The 23,992-nt window shown below is 41.6% G+C and overlaps 1 protein-coding gene across 5 annotated transcripts in view; it reads right to left on the reverse strand.

The window, feature by feature from the left end:
• The window catches only part of afap1 (actin filament associated protein 1), an 87,491-nt gene that overhangs the window by 26,086 nt on the left and 37,413 nt on the right, over window positions 1-23,992 (reverse strand). For all 5 annotated transcript variants that reach the window (XM_037112896.1, XM_037112898.1, XM_037112895.1 and 2 more), the window contains exons 2-3: window positions 13,501-13,629; window positions 12,969-13,051 (exon numbers count right to left, since the gene is read on the reverse strand). In XM_037112896.1, the coding sequence (XP_036968791.1) occupies window positions 12,969-13,051; window positions 13,501-13,629 (212 nt within the window). The remainder of the gene's footprint in view (window positions 1-12,968; window positions 13,052-13,500; window positions 13,630-23,992) is intronic.

Here is a 23,992-nt window from a genome sequence, read left to right on the forward strand (position 1 = left end):
TTTTCTTAAACAATGAAATGTGAATTGAGTGAGCGAGTGAGTGATTTTTTCAACCTTGCTTAACGTGTTTTTCCTAGCTTTAGCTGATTAGCAATGTTTACGCCCTGATAAAAACTGATTTCAAAACTCATTGAAGCAGTGTGGCATGGGCCGTTAAAAGCAACGTGTCATCTGGAGCCTCGTTCTTATAAGTACAGGGCAGTACCAAACAACCTCGAAGTGCATGAAATGTTGTCAAACTGTAAAAACCTTATAAGGCCACACACTGAAAGCCCTTTTACAAAGACCATGACCAAGCTGCGAGGGCTGCAGAATTTTTTCCTCTTACGGAAAATCCCTTTGATTTTCTCTTTCTATTTTATTTACTGGTGGCAGCACCAATTTTCCGCTGGTTATAATGGGGAGAAACTCCATAACTGTTATGAAACCCTATGTGCTATGGGCCATTAGCTACAGCTGACCCAATCAGGCGTCGGCTCTGCAGCGGTGTCAGCACCCATAGCCGTAGCAACGTGGAACATTCATAAAACGATTTTGGCTGACGCTCAGCCTCAATGGCTAACTTCTTCAAAGTGCAGAAAGTCTGTGTCACTGTGCTGTGACAGTGGACAGTCCAGCAGTACAGTCATTCTGCCATAATTATGGCAACAGTAATAAAAGAGAACTGAATTTAGTTTGAACCGTCATATCAGAATAAAAACAGGACAGAGAGAAAGGCTAATCTATGAGACTGAAGGATGAACTAGACATGTAGAGTTATTTTCTTCTTGGCACATACCATGAATGTCATGTGTTCATGTCTTTCTATTGGATGGTTAGTTGGTGTTTCAGCAGGATTATACAAAAACAGATTTCTGTGAAACCAGGTTGAAGAATGGGCCTCGACCCAGAAAGAGACCCCATTAACTTCTGCTGTTGATTCAGATAAAGAGACAGATCCGGGAATTTCTTATCACTTTCTTTAACATTGACAGGCATTCAGTATTTTGGGGAACGATGCATTGATGCTGATGAAAGAAACCAGGCATATCTAGGGTGGCTGGTTTCTATTAGTGAGTACAATCTGATGTGAATCGTTGATCTGCTGATCACTGAAAACATGACGCACTGGGTCATTTGTTAATATCCGAGCCAACTCTTCGCCGTTTAGTGATAAGTTGGAGTCAAGCCCTTAAAAAAGACTATTTTCTGTGGATGAAAGCGAAATGCTGATAGACACCAGACCTAAGACATTATCTATCCAAGAGTCCATTACGAAGGTTTAAAACTCCGTGACCTGGCTTTTTCTCGTTCTGCTCTCTTCAGCTTTCCCATTTATATTCTTTCTTACACCAGATGTCATAGTCTTCCTTTCCTCCCTCTTTATCTGCTCTCTTTCATTGGTGCTTAAAAAAGATCCACCTGAACAAGTTACTTAGAACCCATTCTTCACTTTTAAAAGCATTTAAAAACTGCATAATTAACCAAACAAAATGTGTCACCCAAGGCATTCTTTGTTCACCATGCATAGTTTCTTATGCTTTTGTCTTTTGTGTCAGTAAATACATCCCCTCCCCTCCGTAATCCTTCTCTTCATCATGCCCGTTTCTCTTTTTTCTGTCAGGCCTCTAGCAGAAACCTTATCACATCTCCTTTGGGGGAAACAGCGGTTGGGTGAACTCATTTCTTGGCAGGGATACGCTGCCCTGCTAAACTCCGGCGCAGCCAGCGTTCTCCTCCCTACCCCAGCTCCAGAAAGGAAAAAAAAAAAAAATATCCCCTGGAGAGGAAGGCAGAAGGAAAGAAAGGCAGAGAGGCAAAAAGAACAAAAGCACTCAGCCTCGATGGTCAAACAATAAGGCAAAATATCAGAGTTGAGAGGTGGATGTGAAAACAGACTTGTTTGCATTGCTGGCGACTGTTGAAATGAGGTGTGCAGCTTCATATCTCGCATCACAATGACTTCCTTTCCAGGGAATTTTTAGGCAACAATATCATTAATAATCAAGCAGAGGCTGACTGTTTGGGTAAGCATTTTTCCCTGAGCGCAGCAGAATACATTACATTTCACTCCAGAGATTGTGATCCCATTGCTCTGCTATGCGGTGACTCAAAGCTTAGAGGCGCCCGGGGTCAGGAGAGTGTGTTTTCAAGCGCTGCATGCGAACACACTTGCATACAGACACACATTTGAACAACACACCACTCATTCCCCTCGAAAACAACAGCTTGGCCATATCACACAAGCGGTCTGAAGATCAATTACACTGCGGCACACTTAAGCTGACAGGAGTTCACTGCAGTCACAATACATACCCACTGCTGACCATAAACACACACTGCACAAACCCCACCAATCTAAGGTCTGTGTTACTTTGCAGTCCAGCTCTGAGCAGCTTTAACGCTGCAAAGACTCCAAAACAGGAACTCACTATCTTCTTATGGCAGAATCCTATCGAGTATCTGGGTAGGGGCTCACGGGTCAATCTTCTAAATCAGTTTACCTTATCCAAAACCTGAAGACAGTCCTGAGGATGACAGGATATTATGACCCCACACCAAAAAGACAAAAAAAAAAAACAAAGGAACTCAAGGCCCACAGACCAGTTTTTCCCTCATGTATTTCCAATTAACTTAACTTGTAGGAAGAATTCACAATCAAATAGAAAAAATGCAATTAACACTGAATCCACATTGCGTTCCATACTCTTAACCCTCCTGAAACAATGACATTCAGAGATTCAATTGGGTTTTTATGTCCTGTCATGGTCGAAATGGTGTGCCTCCCTGACAAAAATACATTTCAGGAAACGGTGCTGCAACCATGAGGAGAGCAGCATGTACAGGTCATGTGCATGGATGCATATCAGAAATGTCAGAATTCCACAGTCATAATGTATAATTAGGCAGCGGTTAAGGAGTCCTGACCTTGGTTTGGATACTTTGAGTGGGAGGTTTTGTCTGCTCCTTCGGCCCTGGCTTGAAACTCACATCCAAACATTTATGCCAAGTATCAGTTTTTGCCCTGCGTAGGAGGACTGGACCTGAATAAATGTTTCTGCCGTGGTGCCAATGGGACGCAGGAATGGGTAAACTGAGTGGACACAGGAAAGCCACTCCCTTTGGAAAAGGAAAACTGCATTTCCAGTGATTCTTGGCAAATTACCCTATGAACAAGCACATATGGTTGCAGCTGGCAATATGTCTTTAATTTATTTGACAGTGAGTATCAGAATAATAAGAGGTGACAGACGCACAAAATGCTGTTTTATATGGTAACTTGACTTCAGCAAATGACAGAGTAGAATTTACCTAGAAGGGTGCAAATGCATCACTAAAGCTGCACCCTGTTACGTGAATTCTTTTTGGTGTGAAATAATTTTAGGTGACTGATAGTTTGAGCACTTCCAAGGTCTGACAATGTCCTGTTTGATTCATCAAGATTAAAGATGACTGATTATAGGGTTGCAAACTGATCACAAAACTCACCATTTGGATTCAGTCATGGATCAGATTGTTTTTCAGATCAGCCAAAAAAAAAAAAAAAGATTTGGGTTAGGGCTCGGCTCTGATGCACCCACCTCTCTCTGTCTTTAGTCGCCTCTCAGGGGTCGTGCTCAATGTTGTCTGATTGGTTAGTTTATCTGTTCGATATCTGTATTAATTAAGGGAATTACAACCTTAAAAAGTGACCGTGGAAGTAATGATATGTGTCACAAGATGATGGTTACATTTTCCGCTAAATTCACAGATCACCTGGTGCCAAACTGTAAGGGGGATCTACACAGATCATGGCTCAACTGTATTCCAATAGATCACTAAATAATTGTGACGAAAAGTCAAAAAGATACAAACTAATGTCTATATAAACAAAGGGGAAAAACCAAATACAAGTTTAACATTTGACTGTGGGCTTGTGTGATGTGGAGCAGAAGCTCAATTAGAAACTCCACAATACACTAAGTCATTTAACTCTAACTTTATATTTGAATGACACACTGACCTAACAATATCTTTCACAATTACTGTCTTCCTGTACAGTTTAGTCCTTTAGTTCTCCCATAAGGAGGATTATCAGTGAAAGACCTTTGCTTAAAGCTTTTTTATCCTGAGGAGGGTTTTGCCGAGTGCCTGCGCTCTTTTCCAAGCACCGCCCTGCGACAAAGGTTTACATATTCACATCTGGGAGCTGCAAAGTGCAACCACAGCCTTCTGCTTTTGGCCTCTGCTCGCCACTCTACTTGTACAACTGGAGGTTAAGTGCCACGCTCAAGGTCACCTAGAGTTATTTGACGAAGGGTTGAGTGTTACTCCTTCACTTTTCCTGAACAGATTTTTGCAGCTGGTCAAAACTGCTTCTCTCATTTCCAGTTACTGCCACCCATATTTATTCACGCATGTGTGTTTTCATTCTTGTCTCCCGTCAAGGAGCATTAACCAAAGTGAACCCTTTGGTATTAGCTGTTGCAGTATAATTTGCAGGTTTCCCAGCAGTATGCAGTAAGTTGACTAGGATCCTTGTCAAATACAAAAATATAAACACTATCCAAGATATGGATATTCAAACCCAAACCCCTCTCATCTACATGGCTTGTGCCTGAAATGTCACACATGGAGGTAATAAATGTTAATGTAATTCTATATACGGTGTGCGGACTCTGTTTCAGTATTCTTTACTTTTGCCACTGTCCAGCACCTATTTTTTGACTTGTTTGGATATGCACTTCTCACAAACGTTTTGTATGATCCTTGTCGAACTTTTAGAAACCTGCAGTAACACAGAAAGGCATAAAAAGCCAGATGGGACAAAATGTGGACAGATACCCATGTGCACACCCCTACCTTCCCCCATACATTCTTCAAAGCTTAAGCATGAGGTCAAACTCAGGCAATGAGTTATAAATTGATGCCAGACTGCAAGAGAAGATGAAAGCACAGAAAAAGCTAAATGCTGTGGCGCTAGCTACCCGTCAGCCACAGGGTTGACCCAACGCGTCCCGACTTTGTCCCAGGATGACCTTGGGAGAGCTACACAGTAGAACATGGAGTAATACTGACATATTTCAGCTTTTACTGGATCTCCAATGGAGGAAGGGACATTTTGTAGCAACAGCATTTATACATAACGCTACGTTTTCATGGTATGTTGTAGCCAGTTTATTTCATTCATTTTAAAGTAGTGCACCGTCTATTCAAAACATCCCGTCAGGCACTCAGACCTAACCTTCTGTTTTTCTTTTCTTTTTTTTTTTCACAACGCGCTACAACAGCAAATTGCTGCAGCACACTAATCTCCATTTTGTTTACATCAGCTTTCCCAAGAGACCACTTGAGAGGGACTACATGCGAACCAAGCTTCATTCATTTGCACTGTTTCAACACTGAGCCTCCTTGGGTCCTCCGCAGCAAACCTGCTGAGTGTTCAGTCCATTTGATGAAGCAATGTTGAGATATGCCAATAACATACAGACAGACAGAGATGCCTTACTTCATAGTAATATCGATGCACTTTGTTAGTCCAAGTTTTGGTGCACCCTCTTTGTATGTAAAAAGCTCAGATGAAGCATATAATGGGATAAATCAATCGCATGTTGTTGGCTATTCGTACACAAACATTTAGACATACCAGGACACTCTGAGTCACACTGTGTGTATAAATCTGGGTTATGCAGGAATACTGTGACAACAAACTAAAGTATACACTGTATAGTGGTTGAGGCAGTGGCATCTGTCCAGCAGCACCACTGAAAGCCTCATTGTTTGGGAGACATTCTGATGTCAGCTGATCAGTCAACAAACACCATCTTTTCATAAAAGCCTCATTTTACGCTGCACACACTGACATACGAGTATACTTTCAAAAGCATTGGGCAACATTGAAAGTAAGAGAATGGGAATGAACAAAAAAAACAAGAGACAAGCTAGACTAAGATGGGCTAACACACACATTCTGTACATACAATCTCTCCAAACATCTTGTCTCTGCAGGGCTCAAGGCCTTGTCCAAGCTCAAAACTTGCCAACCTCTGCGATACTCATCTAAGTGTTCCACCTCGCTGTTTATACATGAACCGCCCATGCTAGTGTTACCTCCGATGAAACAAAAACTTTCACACAACTCCCATTTTTAACTCCATTCCTCACTTCCCCTCAATTACTTTGCCTCCTTCCTGCCTCAGGCTGGCGTGTCAAGTGTGAATTTTGCGGGACAGGTGCATTCACCAGAGTGCTGTTACTGGCGGATGTGCCAGCTTGCCGGCTGTACTGAAAAAATAACTGGAGAGTGAGATTGGGTTGGGTGTTTCCTGCATTTCTCTCACCTCACAATGAGGTGTAAATGTGGGTCAGCAGGAGTTGGTGGGAGCCGGCAGAAGCTGGTGGTCCACCACTTTGGAAAAGCGTTGCAAAGGTGGGGTGGCCCTGTTTTCCCTGAAAAGAAGCCCTTTGTTTTAAAGTAGGTCCATATCTGGAATACAACCAGTCTATCATACTGCTTGTTACTTATGGGTCAACATTTACACCAATGACAATATTGGTGACAGGCTTTGCTGATTTACTAGTCAGCGCTGAATACAAACAGGTACTGTATAACTTCAATAATTTGATGGAATCAAAGGGTACTGCTGGTCCTTTGGGGAGGTATACGCTCTACTGAGTGCCATTCTAGTTATTCCATGAGGTCTTCATCTTTCATTACCCACAATGCAACTAACTAACAAACTGTAGTTCCAGCCGTTTTACCCTGGATTTTTCTGGCTTCCAGTACAAGCAGCATCCAGATTTGGATGAACAGTACATCTATTTGTTCTACAGACTGTTGCTTGAAGAATCATTGTTGATTTGCATCCTATCATCCCAACAGGCAGTAAGAGAAAACCAAAAAAGCCACCATCGCAAAGATTTCTAACCAATCTTAATTAGAAAGTTTGGATTACAATCAGATTTGTCTCATTGCAGCCATCTTCTCTTTGGTACTTTTATTTGTACAGATTATTTAGCTAGTTACATCACCAACTTTGCATGCAGCACTTCTCAGAACAATGATTGTTTCACAAATACACAGAATGAATGGACGTGTTCAATCAAATGTATTGATGATGGGCTAAAAAAATGTCAAACTAACCAAAAGGTTAATACATTTTTTTATCAACCACCTCTAGATTTCTTTGGGTTGAACAGTAAACTGTATTTCAGTTTAGTTCAGTTTTCCCTCAGTGCTTTTATTAAGTCACTTTGATCACATGATGTATCAAGAAAAAAGAAATCCTGGCATTGTAAAGCGGCTTCAAAAGCACTTGAGTGGAGGAAAAAAGTTGTGAAATAGGTTTTCCATTCGTGGCCCAGTTTCTCAGCGGGGACTTTTTCCGGAGTGTTATAAGTAGGCTGAAACAGTTCTGGATCTCAGGATTAACCATGCTGTGGGCATGTATCACTCAGTTAAATTCTACTGCTTATTGCTCATTGCAGTTAAAACTTAATCAATCTCCAATTTGCCACTTGTTTGATTACCCCAGTGACATAGTGTGACGCCTCTCAATATCATCTGTTAAACAACTTTATTTCCTGTCTCAGTTCAATGATGCAACACAGCTGATGTCACTGAATGGTTTGCTGTGGCTGACCAAGCCACAAAGTAGGGGAACCCCACGGCGGAATTAAGTAAAATATGAAAACAGATCCATCGGCACCAAACGGAGACCATGTCGTACGACGATCTTCCAAAAGCCAGTCATTTCTAAAGACTACAAATGCAGGGCTGATTCAACTGAAACTGTGTGATTGAGAACCAGCTCTGGCTGTGTCTGTAATCCCTAGTTTGATACATTGCAGTGACATATTTACTTGCTACAATGTGTTTCCCCTTCAGGCTAGAAAACATTTGGTTTGGCAAAATACAGCAGGTCTACGTTTATTCCAAATACAAAGCTGCTGGTCTACGGCCACCAACGGGGCCGTGGCTAAGAAATGAGAAGATGGTGTGTTCAAAGAAAAACAACGACTCCAAACCACAAGTAATACAATACACAGGATTGGATTTAGTCTTTGAATGTACAGTACTGGTTATGTTTGAATTCACAGTTTGGGCCGGGACGCATATTTATCTTCAAAATGCCGAGGAGGAGGTTGCCTCATTCAAAATGAGAACGGGAGGAAATTAATTCCAAATGGGACCCAGACTGCTATGGATAAAGCAACCCGGCTGGTGTGTATACAGTGTATCCATCACATGAACATGCCTCTGAACACTGGTAAACTTGCAATAGCGAGGGAGAGCCTGCCTGGGGAAAGACGAGAGAGGAGGGGAGGAAGAGGGGCAGGGGAGAGGGTGGGGGTGGCACACTCTCCAACATCAACACAGATGGAAATCATTTGTGTCTCAACAAGAGGACCTGTCCACATTTCCCTTTAGCATGGCTGCCGCTGCACCACGCACAGCCCATAGGATGCAACGGATCATGTAACTACAGTACTTACCAAAATGCAATTGTTGCGGAAATCATTAGCGCCAAAGCAAATAGCATAAATATGCCTGTTGCAGCCTCTTAAATGCGAGGGTTTGCTTCTTTTCAGGACTATTGACCAGACAATACAAACAATTGGAAAATTTTAGGTTGGTTGACTGTCTAATAGACTAGCTGTTGCTATGTTTGTCACTGTGTTTCATTTAAAAGGCAAAACAATGAATGAATTATAAGAACAATACTAAATTGTAAACAATATGATGAATATATAAAGTGACGGGAATAACCCTTAGTTGCAGTCCAAAATAGCATGTCAGCTGACAAGTCATGACCCAGCAGACATGGTGATGGATGGTTTTACAACTTGAACTTTGTTCAAAACATTGTTTACAAATGCCTGGTCCAGTTTCCTTCCACCATAGTATACAGCAGGTTAAGGCTATGGCAAAAGTTTGAATAGACAACTGTATTCCAATCACTTTATAAGGCAAAAGTGTTTTTGGGTCTTCCAAACTCAAAGGGAGTTCAAAATACATGTCTAAATAGAGACAGGCATCACCCAAGGATTTGTAAAAAAACAAAAAACAAATAAATTAAGTGACGCAGCTCCATTATGCATCTGGATGTTGACTGTTTTGCTTCAGTTGCAGGTTAATTTTAACTTTTGATCAAATTACTTGACAGATGGATGGAAACTGTTCATGCGGTTGAGGCAGTGAGCCTGTTGATGACAGGAATGTATCTCATGCCAAAGATAAAGAGCAATACTAGTGCTGCATAAATCTCTCAAATCAAAAGAGACAGAAACAGCAAGAAAATACATTCTTTGAGTTGTACACGACTTAAGTGAGATTTTGTGACACTTACTGATAATTATGATCTAAGTGGAGCCAGGCCTTGTATGTGTGTGTGAGTGTGTGTGTGTGTGTGTGTGTGTGTGTGGCATGAAACACACTGTAAAATGGTGCCGAGATCTTCTCCCTTAGATCACTCGGGTGATTTATGAGGTGAGGGGTGTGGAGAGGATCAAACTGACTTGAAAAGACCTTGCTTCTCTGTGTATGTGTACAGTATGAGTGACCGAGCAAACCCACCAGTTTTAGTGATATAAACTCTTGCACAAGTTCACACATACACAGAATTTCAAAACCAGGAAGAACAAATTAATCATCAGCTTAGGCAAAGATGAAACTAATAACACAATACTCCGCTGTCTGACGAAGGAAATCCATTTCTTACAAAATAAAATGGTTTCTATATAAAGAAACACATAAAAATACTCAACTTGAAGTATCTTACAGGAGCATATGTTTGTGCTGTTTGATTTTGGTCATGACTTCAATTTTGCTTTGTGACTTCTTAATGACCCTCAAACACACATACACAAACACACAAAAACACTAATGTCATTAGGGATCAGGAGACCCAGCAGGATATCCACTAATCAAATAGACAGCCAAAGGGCCCTGTTTTATTAAGCTCAAACTGGTCTGCTTTGAACCACCCTGTGGCCTTCCACTTCATTGTGTGTGCGTGTATGTGTGTGTGTGTGTGTGTGTGTGTGTGTGTGTGAGAGAGAGAGAGAGAGAGAGAGAGAGAGAGAGAGAGAGAGAGAGAGAGAGAGAGAGAGAGAGAAGGAGAGAGAGAGATCAATAGAGACAAAAACAAGTCTGCCCTTTGGAAACAAGTCTCTGTGTTGTTCAAACACATCATCGTTTTGTCTATTTTTGCTAAAGCTGTGTCTGATGGGTGTCACACATGTGACTGTCATGCCCCACCATTAGATACACTGAGTGTTCTGAAGGGGACACTGACAGAGAATGCAATGGATGTTTTACAGTGATGTAAATGCTGAAGCAACAGACTCAGCTATATTAGCTTAAAGGAGCTAATACACAAAGGCAAAAGTGGTTAATCTTAGCATCAATTGCCTTTTCTGTTCAGCTAGATAAGTGATAAAATGACACTAAACCACAGCTAAAATGTATTTCTATCCCACTGGGAAACAGGAACGCATTTTAGCATTAACAATCACTACTATAGCAAAAAATAGTTGGATATGAAAACAAGAAGCTGGGCATAACCATTTGTTTTAGCTGACAGGCAGATCTGTTACAGTTATTCATTATTACTGTTTATGTTAGCCAAGCAGTATGCAACTAGTGTTTGTTGTATTGCCACCAATTTTAAATTGGTCAACAGTGATGTTAGCCAAAATCTATACTATGTTATACGATTTTAGCTGTGCTCTAGCAGTGTATACATTCAGACAAGTTCACCTCACAGGTTAAGTGTAGCATTCATTGCATATATTGCATATAATCCTATGTTAACACATCACGGAGGTCCGTATGATTTGATTACTTCCTCTTTTGTGTTTAATACACAAGCCGCACAGCTGTCACAACACTAAACAATTGCAATCGCATTGTAAATCAACAAGACTACTCTGACTAATTATTCCTTATATAACAGTGAGTAATCAAAATGGCTGCCAAAGGCTTTGGGGTTGACAGAGCATTGATGTAGCTTCGAAAGCCGCAGGCTCTCAGTCTTGCAGAGTGTTGGTTTGGCTCGCCACTGAGCCTTGACAGGTCACAGACAGACCGTGGCCAAGGCCGTCTCTTCCTCCTCCATACTCTCCATTCTTCCAACAGATCCCTCTTGTCTATTTATTGCACTCACTCGTCAGCAGTGACTCCCAACTGATGCCTAATGAAAATAAATTCTATTCTGTAAATTATGTGGATTTGCATTGAAGCTACACTAGGTGTGTCTTCTGCAATGAATCTTGTCCTTCTTTGTTCCTTTAATTCTCTATCCTGTGTACTGATGGTACAAGGCTCAGAAGTCAACGACTGACAGCCTTTGGCAATGGACGGTCGCATCACTGAAAATGACCAATCCTGTTTCCTGTAAAGCCATGGCTTTGCAACTCAGGGAAAAAGAGCAGAAAAATATGCACAAGGGATACGTTATCCTTGGCAATATGAAAGGTCTATTTAAACCCAAACCATGTTTTCCTAAACCCAACCAAGAATATTTGTGGAATAAACCATACTAAGTATTTTTTTTTTTCCCTGAACCTAACCAAAGAGCGACAGTAAATTAAAAAAGAAACTAAAAAGTAAATATTATAAGTGAACTTAACGTAAAAATAAAATAGCATTATTCCAATCAGGATCTCCGTCCACTATATATGAGTCCTACACTTTACACCGCTCAGTCACAACAGCTCGCCCCTTGTGTGGAATTTGTTGCTGCTTTGTTACTTTAAATCATGGCCCTGGAGCAACATTGATTATGATGTTCCAGAAATAACATCAACCTGAGTTGCAAAAGTATGACTTCACATCAGCATGATTGGTCAGTTGCAAGGATGATTGTGGAGCAACACCAACACAGGGATATCAGCTACACCTCCAGCAACACTCAGTAATAACAGACAGGCGTTTCAGCTGCATGTATGTGGGAAGTAAGAGTTTGAGAATGTGAAAAATGATCTGAATGCACCAGTGACAGTAACAAACATGTTATCCACAAGTCAGAAACACTACTAGAGTTGCTACAAAGACAGGAACAGAGGCATCACTCCTCCTCTCTCTAGTTTTCCGGGAAAACCTCGGCTGTGATTTCCAGACACACACCGGGGTCACTAGAGGAGGCTGAGGCTGTGGACTGGTTCTAATTACAAACTGCACTGCAAGGCCTTGTGCCTCGGTGTGCTCTCGTGCGTGTGCGTGTGTGTACGAGGGGATGTAGAACAAGGTGTTGCGGCTTATTGTTATGGTGAGAGGGCTTTGCGAGCCATCGTAGCCACCTGCTTTCCATCACGGGCATCTGCGCCGACACTAACGACACACACACACACACACACACACACACACTCTCCTCATTATTCCTCATGCTGGGTTTCTTTATAAAAGCATGCTTCTCATATCAGTCCCACTATATCAGTTACACAGACGCAAAAACATAATTGTCATTTGTAAGATGTTGCACTCTTCTGTGTTTTCTTAACATTTAACTTCCAATCCTTCCAGTCCAAAGCTGCAAAAAGTCACCAGGACAAAGTTAAACTGTTGTTGCAAAACACCCCTATCTTTTTAACGAAGAATTTGAAAACGTAAATGACAACTGTCTGGGTATAAAACCAGCAATCTGTAGATCTTTACATTACAAATGCTGTAGTCCACCAACGGCATAGCAGTCGATGCTGAGAATAAACTGATGTTTTGCAGCCTCAAGAGGCTAAGCATAAGAAGGCTCCTAATGAGTTTCAAGCAGCTTAGGAATCATTCTGATTATGGCACAAGATTGTCTGATACACAGAGGTCAAGTACCAGAATGGGTACTGCGGAGAAGTAAGTCCGTCTGGTCAACATTTAATATTTGAGAACTTTAGTTTCCTCTTCTTCGAGGGAAAAAGAATGTTTGGCAGATTTTCACAGTTCCCCGTTAGTACAGAATGTTGCCTGTGTTGAGTGCAACTCCTCAGCTTTGGCAATAGTCACTGTGAAGTCTTACCAGCCAGGGGTGAGGGATCTCAGGGAGGGGCATCTGAGGCGGGGCTGGCAGACCACTGTGGATCTCTGACTTGAATGAAGGTTCTGGAAAGGACAAGCAAGTGACAGAAAATGAGAGAAAATTCTTGACTATAGCCCAAAATGAATGCTGTGTATAATTTATGTAATGGAACTATATGTTGATGAAGGTTCGTCCAGGTCATGGTAAATCTAGGTGCTGCATCGTAGGCCTGCCAACCCCCCTCCAGTTAGTCAGAACATCTTCATGAAACTGAAACAAGTCACATTACCTATGGTAAGGCACTGACATTTAATGGAACTATATATTTTTTAGCTGAAGTTTTGTAAGTGTGTCTCATCCATTCAAACGTCTCAACCTCGTGTGTATTTGAGAGTTGTAAATCGGCCAGTCGAGGTCTGCAAAATATCACTGCACGCATTTAATGCCAGGCATCTAATTATGGATTTCACAACTCCAGATGGCTCCACAGTGTTCTGAAGAGGTTCATGGTGCAGTGTGGCTTCTGTCTCACCTTTATCCGAGAGGACCCTGTGGAGGATGTTGGAGAGGTGCATCTTCCTCTCTCGAACCCCGGCGCTCAGATACTCCCTGTCCAGCAGGTCAAGGAACAGACGAAGCTCACACACCAGCTCCTCCATGGCTGCAGCACAAAAAAAACATACACATGTGGTCGTGCCGTTATGAGTACAGACACTGGAGACGTTTATTACATCCGTCACCATATACACTACAGCAACAAAAAACTTATGAACAGCTGGAGATGGGGCACGGTCAGACAGATTGGGAACAAACCAACAGATTACATAGACTAATGTAACCTGTTGGTTTGTTCCCAGTCAGGTAGATAATAATCCTTCACTGTCATCAAGTCATTCCAAGTATAGAGGCTCAAGTCAGAGTTAAGTCTATGTTAAGCTGTGTGCCTGAGTAAGTTCAAAGTTATTAAATCAAAAGCCTTGAGTCAACACATCTGTACTCTAGGTTCAAGTTTTACCAAGATGTCAGTCTGTGAACTGTGATACCTGGTGGAGGTTACATGGCCCTCAGATCTGAATTTTTTCAGAGGCACACTTTAAACTGAGGGTTATGAGAACAGTGAGTCGTTACAATAATAGTAGCCCTTTCTTTCTTCCTTTATAACAGTCATGAAAAACAATTGCTACTAGATTGCTTATGTCTCAGTGGCTAAGTAGCTAGCTAAACGTTACATTGTTTGCTCTGTGATGAGACATCTTGTGCTATGTCTTGATATTTTGAAATCTCCTCAAAAGCACTTCAGAAATGTTGGACTGGGCGACAAAATCTAGTATCACAATATACCTTGATATCAATATGGTGATAATAGTATATAGGTGTTGTAGGCATAGATAAGAAATAAGTGACAGTTATCAGTATCATGGAAATAATGTCTTAGCTGTTAAAGGCAAGTATCAGAACAAGCAGAACAGTCTGGTAAGTTCAGAAAATGACATCATTTTACTGTAATGCAGCCTTTAAAACTAGGAAAAGACTCAGTCATGATAGAATCATATCCAAAATCCAAGAAGATATACATGCTCACATCTAATAATGATCTAATCTTGATATATTGTCCAGCCTCTAAGTTACATGTTAATATTTATGGTTGTAATAAAACAAAATTATTCGCTAGATCTGTGTTAACAACCAGTATTAAACTAAAGCTGAGAACAAGGTGCTAGAAGAGTAAGTACATCAGCCCTCTAGTAAAACACAGAAAAAGTGTTCATTAATCAATCCAAATGCAAAGCCTTTTCGTACTGTCGTCCAACATTAAACAGAAACGGAACAAAAGCAAAACACAGTTACGTAACAGATAAGTGGGCAGCCAGGTAGTGATGGAAAACAGAGCTTTCCGTCAGTCGATCAATCACGGAGCAAACCTGAGCCTCATTCTAGCGTGGAGACCCGGCAGGCTGATAGCTGCTCGGCATTGTCAGACCTGGCAACCCGAGTGACTGACGCGCTGCTGCAGAATTATAGCCGCTGGTGGAAAGTACACCCTGGCCTCCCCATACAGAGCAAAACAATCGGAGGGGGGAAACCAAATCTAGCGAGAAGTCGAGGTATTTGTGCGCACTGCTTTCCATACTCCATGTCCGCGAACTTCATATACGAGAGCTTGTTGTGATATGGATGGCATCGCGTTGAGTTCATACGCGTGACGCGGGGCTGCCACGCTCTGCACAGCAATGCAAAGGCACTCAGATAACAAGCACCTCTATCACACTGAGGGCCCTGGACTGTTTAGGTGGAATTCATGCTTGCTGTCAACATGTGATCATATCGGAGGTGACAACATCACACTGGAAAAAAAAAAAGCTGCAGATTGAAGGGGCCAGGTGGAGCTAATGATGATGATACATTGATTTGTATGTATATATCCTCTGTGAACTCGTTTTTAGCCATAACCTGCATTACACTTCGTAGTGCTGCTGTGGTATTACGTGGCTAACGTGGCGCTCCAGCTGAAAAAATGGGTCACATTCTGTCAAGTGGCATTATCAAAAGTATCGAAATAGCGATACGTATCCATACTAAATATCTGAAATTGTTTCAGTGTTCATTTTCTGCAGTATTGCTAGGGCTAGCTGTGTTGGCTGACACAAGCACCACTCTAGTGCCCACGTAGCCCCACCTCCTCCATGAAATTGACTTAGATGTTGCTGTACTTAACACACAGCACACAAGCTTCGCTATTTTGATGTTATAGTAAAAAATTAATGCACATTTTGGCAACTTTTCCACTGGGGTATCCAGTATGGTATCAAAAATCAGTATCTTTTTCGAGTTAGAAATTCCAGTAAGACATTTAAAGGCATCAGCGTGGGCTCTGGGAGATGCTGATGTAAATGTTTCACTACGGTTCTGTCGAAGACCACCAGTCATTCCATACAATTGCAATGACGCAGGTTAATGCTACATTCTTATATAGGCACCTGAAATTGTGCAACAAAATGATGAGGAGAAAAATTCACGGTCACGAATAAACTACCAGGAACAAACATCTGAAATGGGCGCGCATTAACGTGCCTCACAAGCTGACACATGGAAGTCTAAAACTGGGTTCCTCAAAGGCAGCACACACTTGTGTATTGTCAAAACAGGCCTTTTGTGCTTAATTTAGGGGAGAAAATTTAGGAGAGAAAATCTTTGATCCTGTTTCAGAGGCAAAAATTCATGACGCTCTTTTTATTACGGAAGAATGTGCAGTTTTAATATGTAGTCATAAATTGAGGTTTGTTCCTCACTCAAGTTCCGTGCAAGAAGAGAGAAGAGAAAGCCCTCAACTCTCCGCCATGATGATGTGTTCATGGTCTTGGCATAATCATACAAAATCAGCTCAGTCAACATTTGGGCTAGAAGCACTAGGAGGTACCTACTGGACCCAAGTGCTAAATGTCCCAGCATCCTCAAACTGACCTGGACTGAGGTTGGGGATTAGAATACACCGGTTTGTCTCTTCTGGCAGTGCCAGGTATGATTATGCAACAAACCTTTTCATTTCTCCTTCAAAACATGTCAAAATACCAGATCTTATCACAATTCACTCCCCCTATCAGACAGGTATCTACGCATAACCAGCAACAGGTGAGACTGCTGCTAGCTGGCACAAGACGGAGGAGATTCATCCCAAACCTTTTCATCAGAGTATCTCAGTGTTATGACAAGGAATTCTCCCAGAGAACTTTATATGTACTTTTTTCCAATGCAACCATAATTCATATTCATGGCGGCAGGAGAGGTTTGGCTGTCGGACAGCCGCTCTGAGGCCGGACACACAGCCGCTTTCACACATTCCTCACATAATCTCATTATCCTACAGGAGAGAGAGAGAGAGAGAGAGAGAGAGAGAGAGAGAGGGAGGTATGGAGGGAGTGGTGGGAGAGTCCACTGAGGTGAAAGAAACACCACATCGGTTTAGATCATTTGCATAGGATGCATCATTAACAAAAAGCCTCCGCCGTACGCTGCTCACCTGCTGATGTGAAATGGAATCGTGGGTGGAAAAAAAGCGCTGAGGGGAAAATCAAAGTAGTTTGTAAGTAAACACTAAAATAAGATGGAGAATTAAGTATTAAAAAAAAAAAAATCTGAAAAATTGAGAGAAGGTAGTGTGGCCTATCCTCTCAAACAGCTGAAAAACAAACAAAACAATGCCAGAAAGTAGCCCATTAGCCCAGAAAGGACCAACCGAACTCTGGCTCTTCAGAGGGCCTTTTGCACTAAGCGAGTTCTTTGCAATTTTAAGCAGCCGATGCGGGGAGGGTGAGATGAGAACTTTTAAGTTCGCAATTCATAATCTGGTCATTAGATAATCTATGTCCATCGGACACTATCGCCCTCGAGTAGCAGCAAGAGTGGGGGCCGCTCACAGCGTAACCTTCAACCTTCTGTGGAGGCCTCTTCAAACTCCATCTCAGATGGAAGCATTGCCAATGATGGCAACCAGTCTGTTCGTCTCTATATAAAAGAGGAAAAAATCTCCAAAACAAAGCCGCAGTAACACTCAAACTGTAATGTGACACACACACACACACACCCTGGATCACTTTCACCATGCCTGTTTTTATACTACACTGTGAACAGCCAAGCGATCTTTACTGCTCCATTTACTGTTTCATAGAGCCTTGTGCAACCTGTGCAGTACTTTACCTCTACTGGGGTGGTCAGAGTGTGTACGTGTGTGTGTGTGTATCATTAAAAACCTAAAGCAAGCTCTCGAAATCTCCTAAGACGGCGAGGGAAAATGAAGTGGCACGGAGCGAGAAGGACCACCCTCAAACAAGGCCCGAGGGCGGCAGAAAAGAACCTTGTCATGCAAACAAACCGCCCACGCCCTTTCTTCTAAAACTCACTTCTGTCTTTCTCCCTTTCTGTCCGTCTTTCAACTCCCCCCTTCGCCTCTGTTACATTTATTCTTTCCCTCACTTCTTTCAAGCCTGACTTTGATACCACTCCACCACAGTGACTACTGTACATGCATTTGTGCACTTATTACAAACTTTGGACTGTGCAAATGTTTTTTTTTTGTCTTTTTGTTTTGGTCAGCTGTCTGATATACGCAAACATGTGTCACACTTTCAATTATTTTTGCACGAGATGCACTCTGCAGTTAAATCCAACCTCCAACCACATTTGCCGTGTCAACACTAGGCTTGGCAAATGATGGGAGCTCTTTCAAACAAAAGCAATTAATCCCCCTTCCACAGACAGACAGACAGACACACACACACACACACACACCAACCCACTAAAAACACCTAGACATGTCAGGGATGTTTTCACTGTGAGGTATTCACGCTTCCCGGAGCTCAGAACAAAGGGGGTTTTCCTGGGTGAGGTGTGTGTGTGTGTGTGTGTGTGTGTGTGTGTGTGTGTGCGTGTTTGTGCGAGGCAGCGGGGTCATGTGTGGGTCTCGGGGAGAACTTGAGACCCTGAGGCTCCGTTGTTGTCGTCGGTGCAAAAGTGCTTAGCCAGGATAGAGGGAGGAGGGTTTTCTGTTCTCTTCCCAGAATACAGCTGTTGTGATTGACACCATACTGACAGATGTTATACCACTGTGTGTGTGTGTGTGTGTGTGTGTGTGTGTGTGTGTGTGTGTGTGTGTGTGTGTGTGCGAGTGCGCACGTGTGCGTTTCTTGTTACCAACAGCACCCTTAACACTTTGGGATGTGTTTAGTCTAGGTATTTGACAAGCTTTCAGGTCTGAATCTGCCTCCACACACACAAACACAAGACTGTGTCATAATTAAAGTCTCAAATAACTGCGGTTCTACGGCTGTGCACTCGTCATTAGAGGATATCCAGCTTCTCTCAGTGATTTAACGCGATGGGTTTTCCCTTGAGAAAATGAGTCCTGCTAATTACGAGCCATCTTCGTCAGACAGCCAAGCCACTCGTCATCTAGCGTCACAGGCGCGTAGTAAATTTACTACAGTCCTAAGTGAGGGTTAACAATTACCCTGAGTGTCTCTAATTAATTCTGCCAGGAATGTATACTCACAAAGTCAAAAGTGAACTTCTTAATGAAAAAGTTAATGTTCTGGCAGCATGGTGAGACAATTAAAAAACAAAGATTCCCATGAAGTTTTGATGTTTCAGTGTCTCCACACGGCACTCTCACTCTATGATCATACACAGCTGTCATACTTCGGACTGGATTGAAGCATTTTGCCCCACAAATTGCACCAGTTTATATCAGTGTCATCACTCAGCAAAGCTGGAACACAGAGAGATTATAATCATAATGCTGGAATCAGTGCAACATACTGGGTGAAATTTGATTCTTATTGTCTGCAGGGTGTCTGTTCACCTCTTGTAAATTCACGTATGATACAATCTTATTTAAAACACTGAGTGTAGTCCTCAGTGCATCATCCTCTGAACAACACCTGATGGCGCCTGCAACAGAGGTAGTCTACTCTACTCTGTCCTTCTAAACTTACTGATATCTCATAACCCAGTATCTATTAAGTTCGCTACTTCAGGCTACTGCCGACAGTACACACGGCTGATCATTTGTTTGTAACAACCTTGATATTGATTTGGCGACAATGATATGTCTAGCTAGCTAATCTTGTTGTAAAACATGACGTCAAATTATATTCACTTCATTTGACAAAGATATGCAGTGTTGTTGACTTTGACTTGCTAGAATATTGTTAGACTTCTGGCTAACAGCTGAGCTAAATGCCTCTAGGAACTGAGCGGACTAGTTTACCTACCATCGCTACTCTAAGGTTATCTAAAGGCCACAGCAATGTGAGTATAGGCCAGCTGGGGGTTTGTCCTGTTTACTGGAGCATTGAACAGTGTTTCCATTGCATAAGAAAATTATGGGATTGTAATAATTGTTCCATACAATCACTCGAACTCTAAGGTGTTGCCATTTTTTTTTCTTTGAAAACTTATTATGCCCTTCAAGGTGTCCACAATCAGGATTCAATGGATGATGTGGGGAACCATCCATAGCACCTCGGAGTCCATTTATTCCTCATAACTGACACCTTGTTGGGCATTATCCTTTATATATATAGACTAACAAATCATGAAGTAGCCCTTCTTAAAATTCAGATCTTGCCTCAAAATCAATCAATTTGAACTATTTATTCGGTAAAAAGGAAATCTAACTGATTATTGTCCATTCATGTATTGTTTAAGTGCAAACAGACACTGATATTAGCAGCACTAGCTCAATGTTGAAAATTATCCAAAGTGTAAACAGTGTTAAATGAAAAATGTCTAAAATGTAGTCTACACCTACAGTACATTTAGCTAACTCCACAGAGACAACACATGCTAATCACCCAAAGAATAATGTGAACCCTGGTTGCAAAGGCACAAACGAAAGGTAATGGTCCATCAACATTCTTCACTCTGCTCTGTCCATCCAAACTACACAAAATTACGTAGACTACCAACTATGTATACTGCAATAACATCCAAAAGTTCAAAAGAGCAACAACAACACTAAGTCAGTGTGATTACGGGGACAGATTCAAGAAATAATCTATATTTATCAAGTTCTCCTTCCCTTCTTTCATACGAACAAGATTCAGAACGCCAATAAATAACCTGTTGGCTAGCTGGGTATTTTTAGAATATAATTAGAGGACATAATTTGTTACAGCAATGCTGCAGAACATCTTCTAATCCACATCTAAAGATGGATCAGCAGCTAGCATGTCATCTGTATTGCACGCCATGACAGATACAATTAAAAACTGACCTTAAATGTGTTTGGGGAACTGAAATCGGCTAAATAGGATGGCCGGGTACTAATACTTTTTCCACGTCTAAGCTGTGGCACCTGGTGTGCTTCTCTGTTTCAGATGATAGATGCTTCCACCAGGTATAACAAACTGCTGACGTAGCTAACAGATGCATGAGAAGCCCTAACCACTTAATGAGCCAACCACCCAATCATCTTCAGTGAGCACTTTTCTGTGGTTCTGGGAAACTTAATTGCATTGTGGGTTGAGTGTTACAGTAAGATGGTGGTTTTTGTTAATTGATGTTGGTTTATGGTCTGGGGTTGTCATGGTTACTGCCTCAAGTGAGACAACTAAACACAGCAGACATATGGTTACATACACCTACACACACACACACAAAGGTTTATCAGTGAAAAAACATTCTAAGATTCCCACACTTACCAACCAACGTGACAGCTCTGTACAACATAGCAGTGACTTTTAAACGATTCCACTTGAACTATTCCAGCAAATATCAAATCCATTCCCTTCAAAATGTAGTTGATTAATTGACAAATTCGTCCAAAGATAAATACTTCGCAACAATTTATGTAATAAATGTATTGTTTAAGTTGTTTACAGGAGCAAACATCTAAAAGATGAATTAGTTCCAGCTTCTCAGATATCAGGCTTTATTGGTTTTCTGTGCACCGATATACTGACTATCTGTCAAAATTAATGCAAATTTGAACACAAAGATCCAAAAAATTCTGTTGATGAAGATACTGAGATGTGATTGAGAGCTGTACAACAGTAGTTTTCTCAGCCAAGTAACTTTGGGTTTGGGGGTGGCTCACCAATAGCCAGGAAAATGCACTACCATAATAGCACCTTAAGAGTCAAAATGCAAACACAACTTCATCAACAGCTGTAGAGATAATTAGGATGAAGAGGAACTGGTAAAGTAAACATTGTGCAGCATCTGCCAGGGGCAACCCACCTATCTGACGAGTAAGTGATGTTAGCTAGCTCGAGTTAGCAGCTGTATAATTTACAAGATTACAGTAACTATGGCTAAGCACCGCTTTAGAGAATTGTGAGCTGCTCTTACTGAATCAATCGCATTGTCCTGAGAATAAAATGTTTTAGAACACTGAAACTACAAACATAGCTAACTGGAGAGTTGGAGAGTTATCTTTCTAGGCAAGTTTCACATGACCAAAACGCAAGGCATCTCCCAGTTGTGTAGAAAATTGCCTGGTTCGCCAAATGTTCGTCGCATGAGCAGGCCTTGGTCCAAATACATAATACTGTGTGTAGATTCTTGACTAAAACTATTGCACAGAAACAGTTATACATGTTTCTTTTGGAATTCTATTGCCATAGTGGGGAAAAAACCTTATATATTAGGGCTGCACTGCATACTTGTGCAACATTGCCATTCATAAATGTCTCATAAAGGGTTGGGGAAGCCTTGACGTGGAGAACCAAGAGAGAGGGAGAGTTATGAACAGATCAGAGGACAAGTGATACTGCATTAGTTTATGATGAAAGACAAGCTGTCTCGCTCTCTCCCCATTTCTCAGGTCTGTAATTATGAGGTTTGTGTGTTTTTCTTCATTCCATTGGACATGCCAAGCGAACATCACAGAGCGAGGCTGATTGCTATCGAACTGTACAGGTGGTTTACCGTACGAGCAGATGTTTCCCCGACCACAAATATACATCTGCTAAACCCTGATCTGAAGAAGAAAGGGTTAGAGATGGGAGGATTGGGCAGCGCTGACGGAGGTTTACTGAAGATATGAGAGAAGAGAAGGATATAGGGTGGGGAATTGGAGGGAAGGTTCAATAGCAAACTAAAGACAGACAGCGTTTGAGGAGGGCAATGATGCTCATTGGTATCTCTTTTAAAATGATAATTAGAGGCTACACGGTAAAAAAAAAAAATAAAAACAGGCAAGGGAAAGGGAGATGGGGATATGGGGGAGGAAACTTCTATCCTCTAGTGGGAACAGAGGACATGTGGTTTTCCTGATTGGACAGACAATGGTTGCAGCCTGGGTGTGAGAAAGGAGTGTCATACTGTGCAACTTTTTCACTTGTGAACTTACGGAGGCCGCAAAGTCATCATGGGATAATTCCTTTATGCAATGATGGCACAACAAATCACATAAGCACAGCACAGTTACCATAACTATGGATGCACTGATCCGATCCCCTAGAAACAATGTGAGATGTATGGTTATCCACTAATCGGATGGTTGGTGGTTAACTCCCGGAGTATCCGTGGGAAAGGTGCTGAACCCTTAATCTGGGACTGCAGATGTAAACTAGCTAACTCTATACAATGTACAATGTACCAAATAGCAACACTTATTTTCATGATCTTTCACTTCTTTTGTGTCTGTTTGTGTTTGATTTGAAGGAATCTTAAAAGTATAAACTTACACAAAAAAAATCAAATTCCCTATCTAATTACAATGAATAAAAATGTTGTAAAATGTATTTTCGTGAGTTAATCCTCCACCACATCATCATTTGAATCCAACTCATGCAATTCTGTTGCAGAGTCATGTATCTAACCCCTGCCTTTGCAATCAGACTGTGCTGCACTCATGAAAAACCTGAGATGTGCAGGGACAAGTCAGTCTTATCAGAGACCACAGAACTGGCTTCACACTTTTTCTTCTGTTCCTCTGCCAGCAGCAGCTTATCTTTAGATACTCGAAGAGTCCTGACAGTGATTGACAGCTCCAAGCCTTTTCATCTATCAACCTCCATTATATCCCTCTCACAGTCCCGGATCACAGCACACTGCATCACTATACTGTGACTTCTTGCCTGACAAACGAGGCTGAAATACAACTTGCAGTATTTTTTTGTGTTTGATCAGTGCTGACAGAGTTTACGAGCTGCAGTCCAAAACAGATAACCCCGTTTCGTGTGAACGCGTGTTGATTTGAGCGTGCACTAAATAAAAAGGCGTGTTTTCCAGTGGCAAACTCAACCAGACCAGACAATATATAGTTAAGATAGTTCTCCTCAGGGGCTGATCATTTTTAAGACCAGACAATGATTATCTGGTCTCTCAGTTAAGGTTTAGCACAACTCTGGACTAATACAAGATGGAAAGCAATGGACTGATATTGACTACAGCCTGTAGTCTTGTGTTAACATTGTATAGGCAAAGCTGTCAAGTTTAGCGTATTGTCCACTGACCAATGCTCATTATTATTTTTTGTTATTGTTTTCTTCGTATGATATCATATTACTTATAATATAGCT

This window comes from Acanthopagrus latus, chromosome 10 (assembly GCF_904848185.1).
Source record: "Acanthopagrus latus isolate v.2019 chromosome 10, fAcaLat1.1, whole genome shotgun sequence".
Classification (NCBI taxonomy): Eukaryota; Metazoa; Chordata; class Actinopteri; order Spariformes; family Sparidae; genus Acanthopagrus; species Acanthopagrus latus.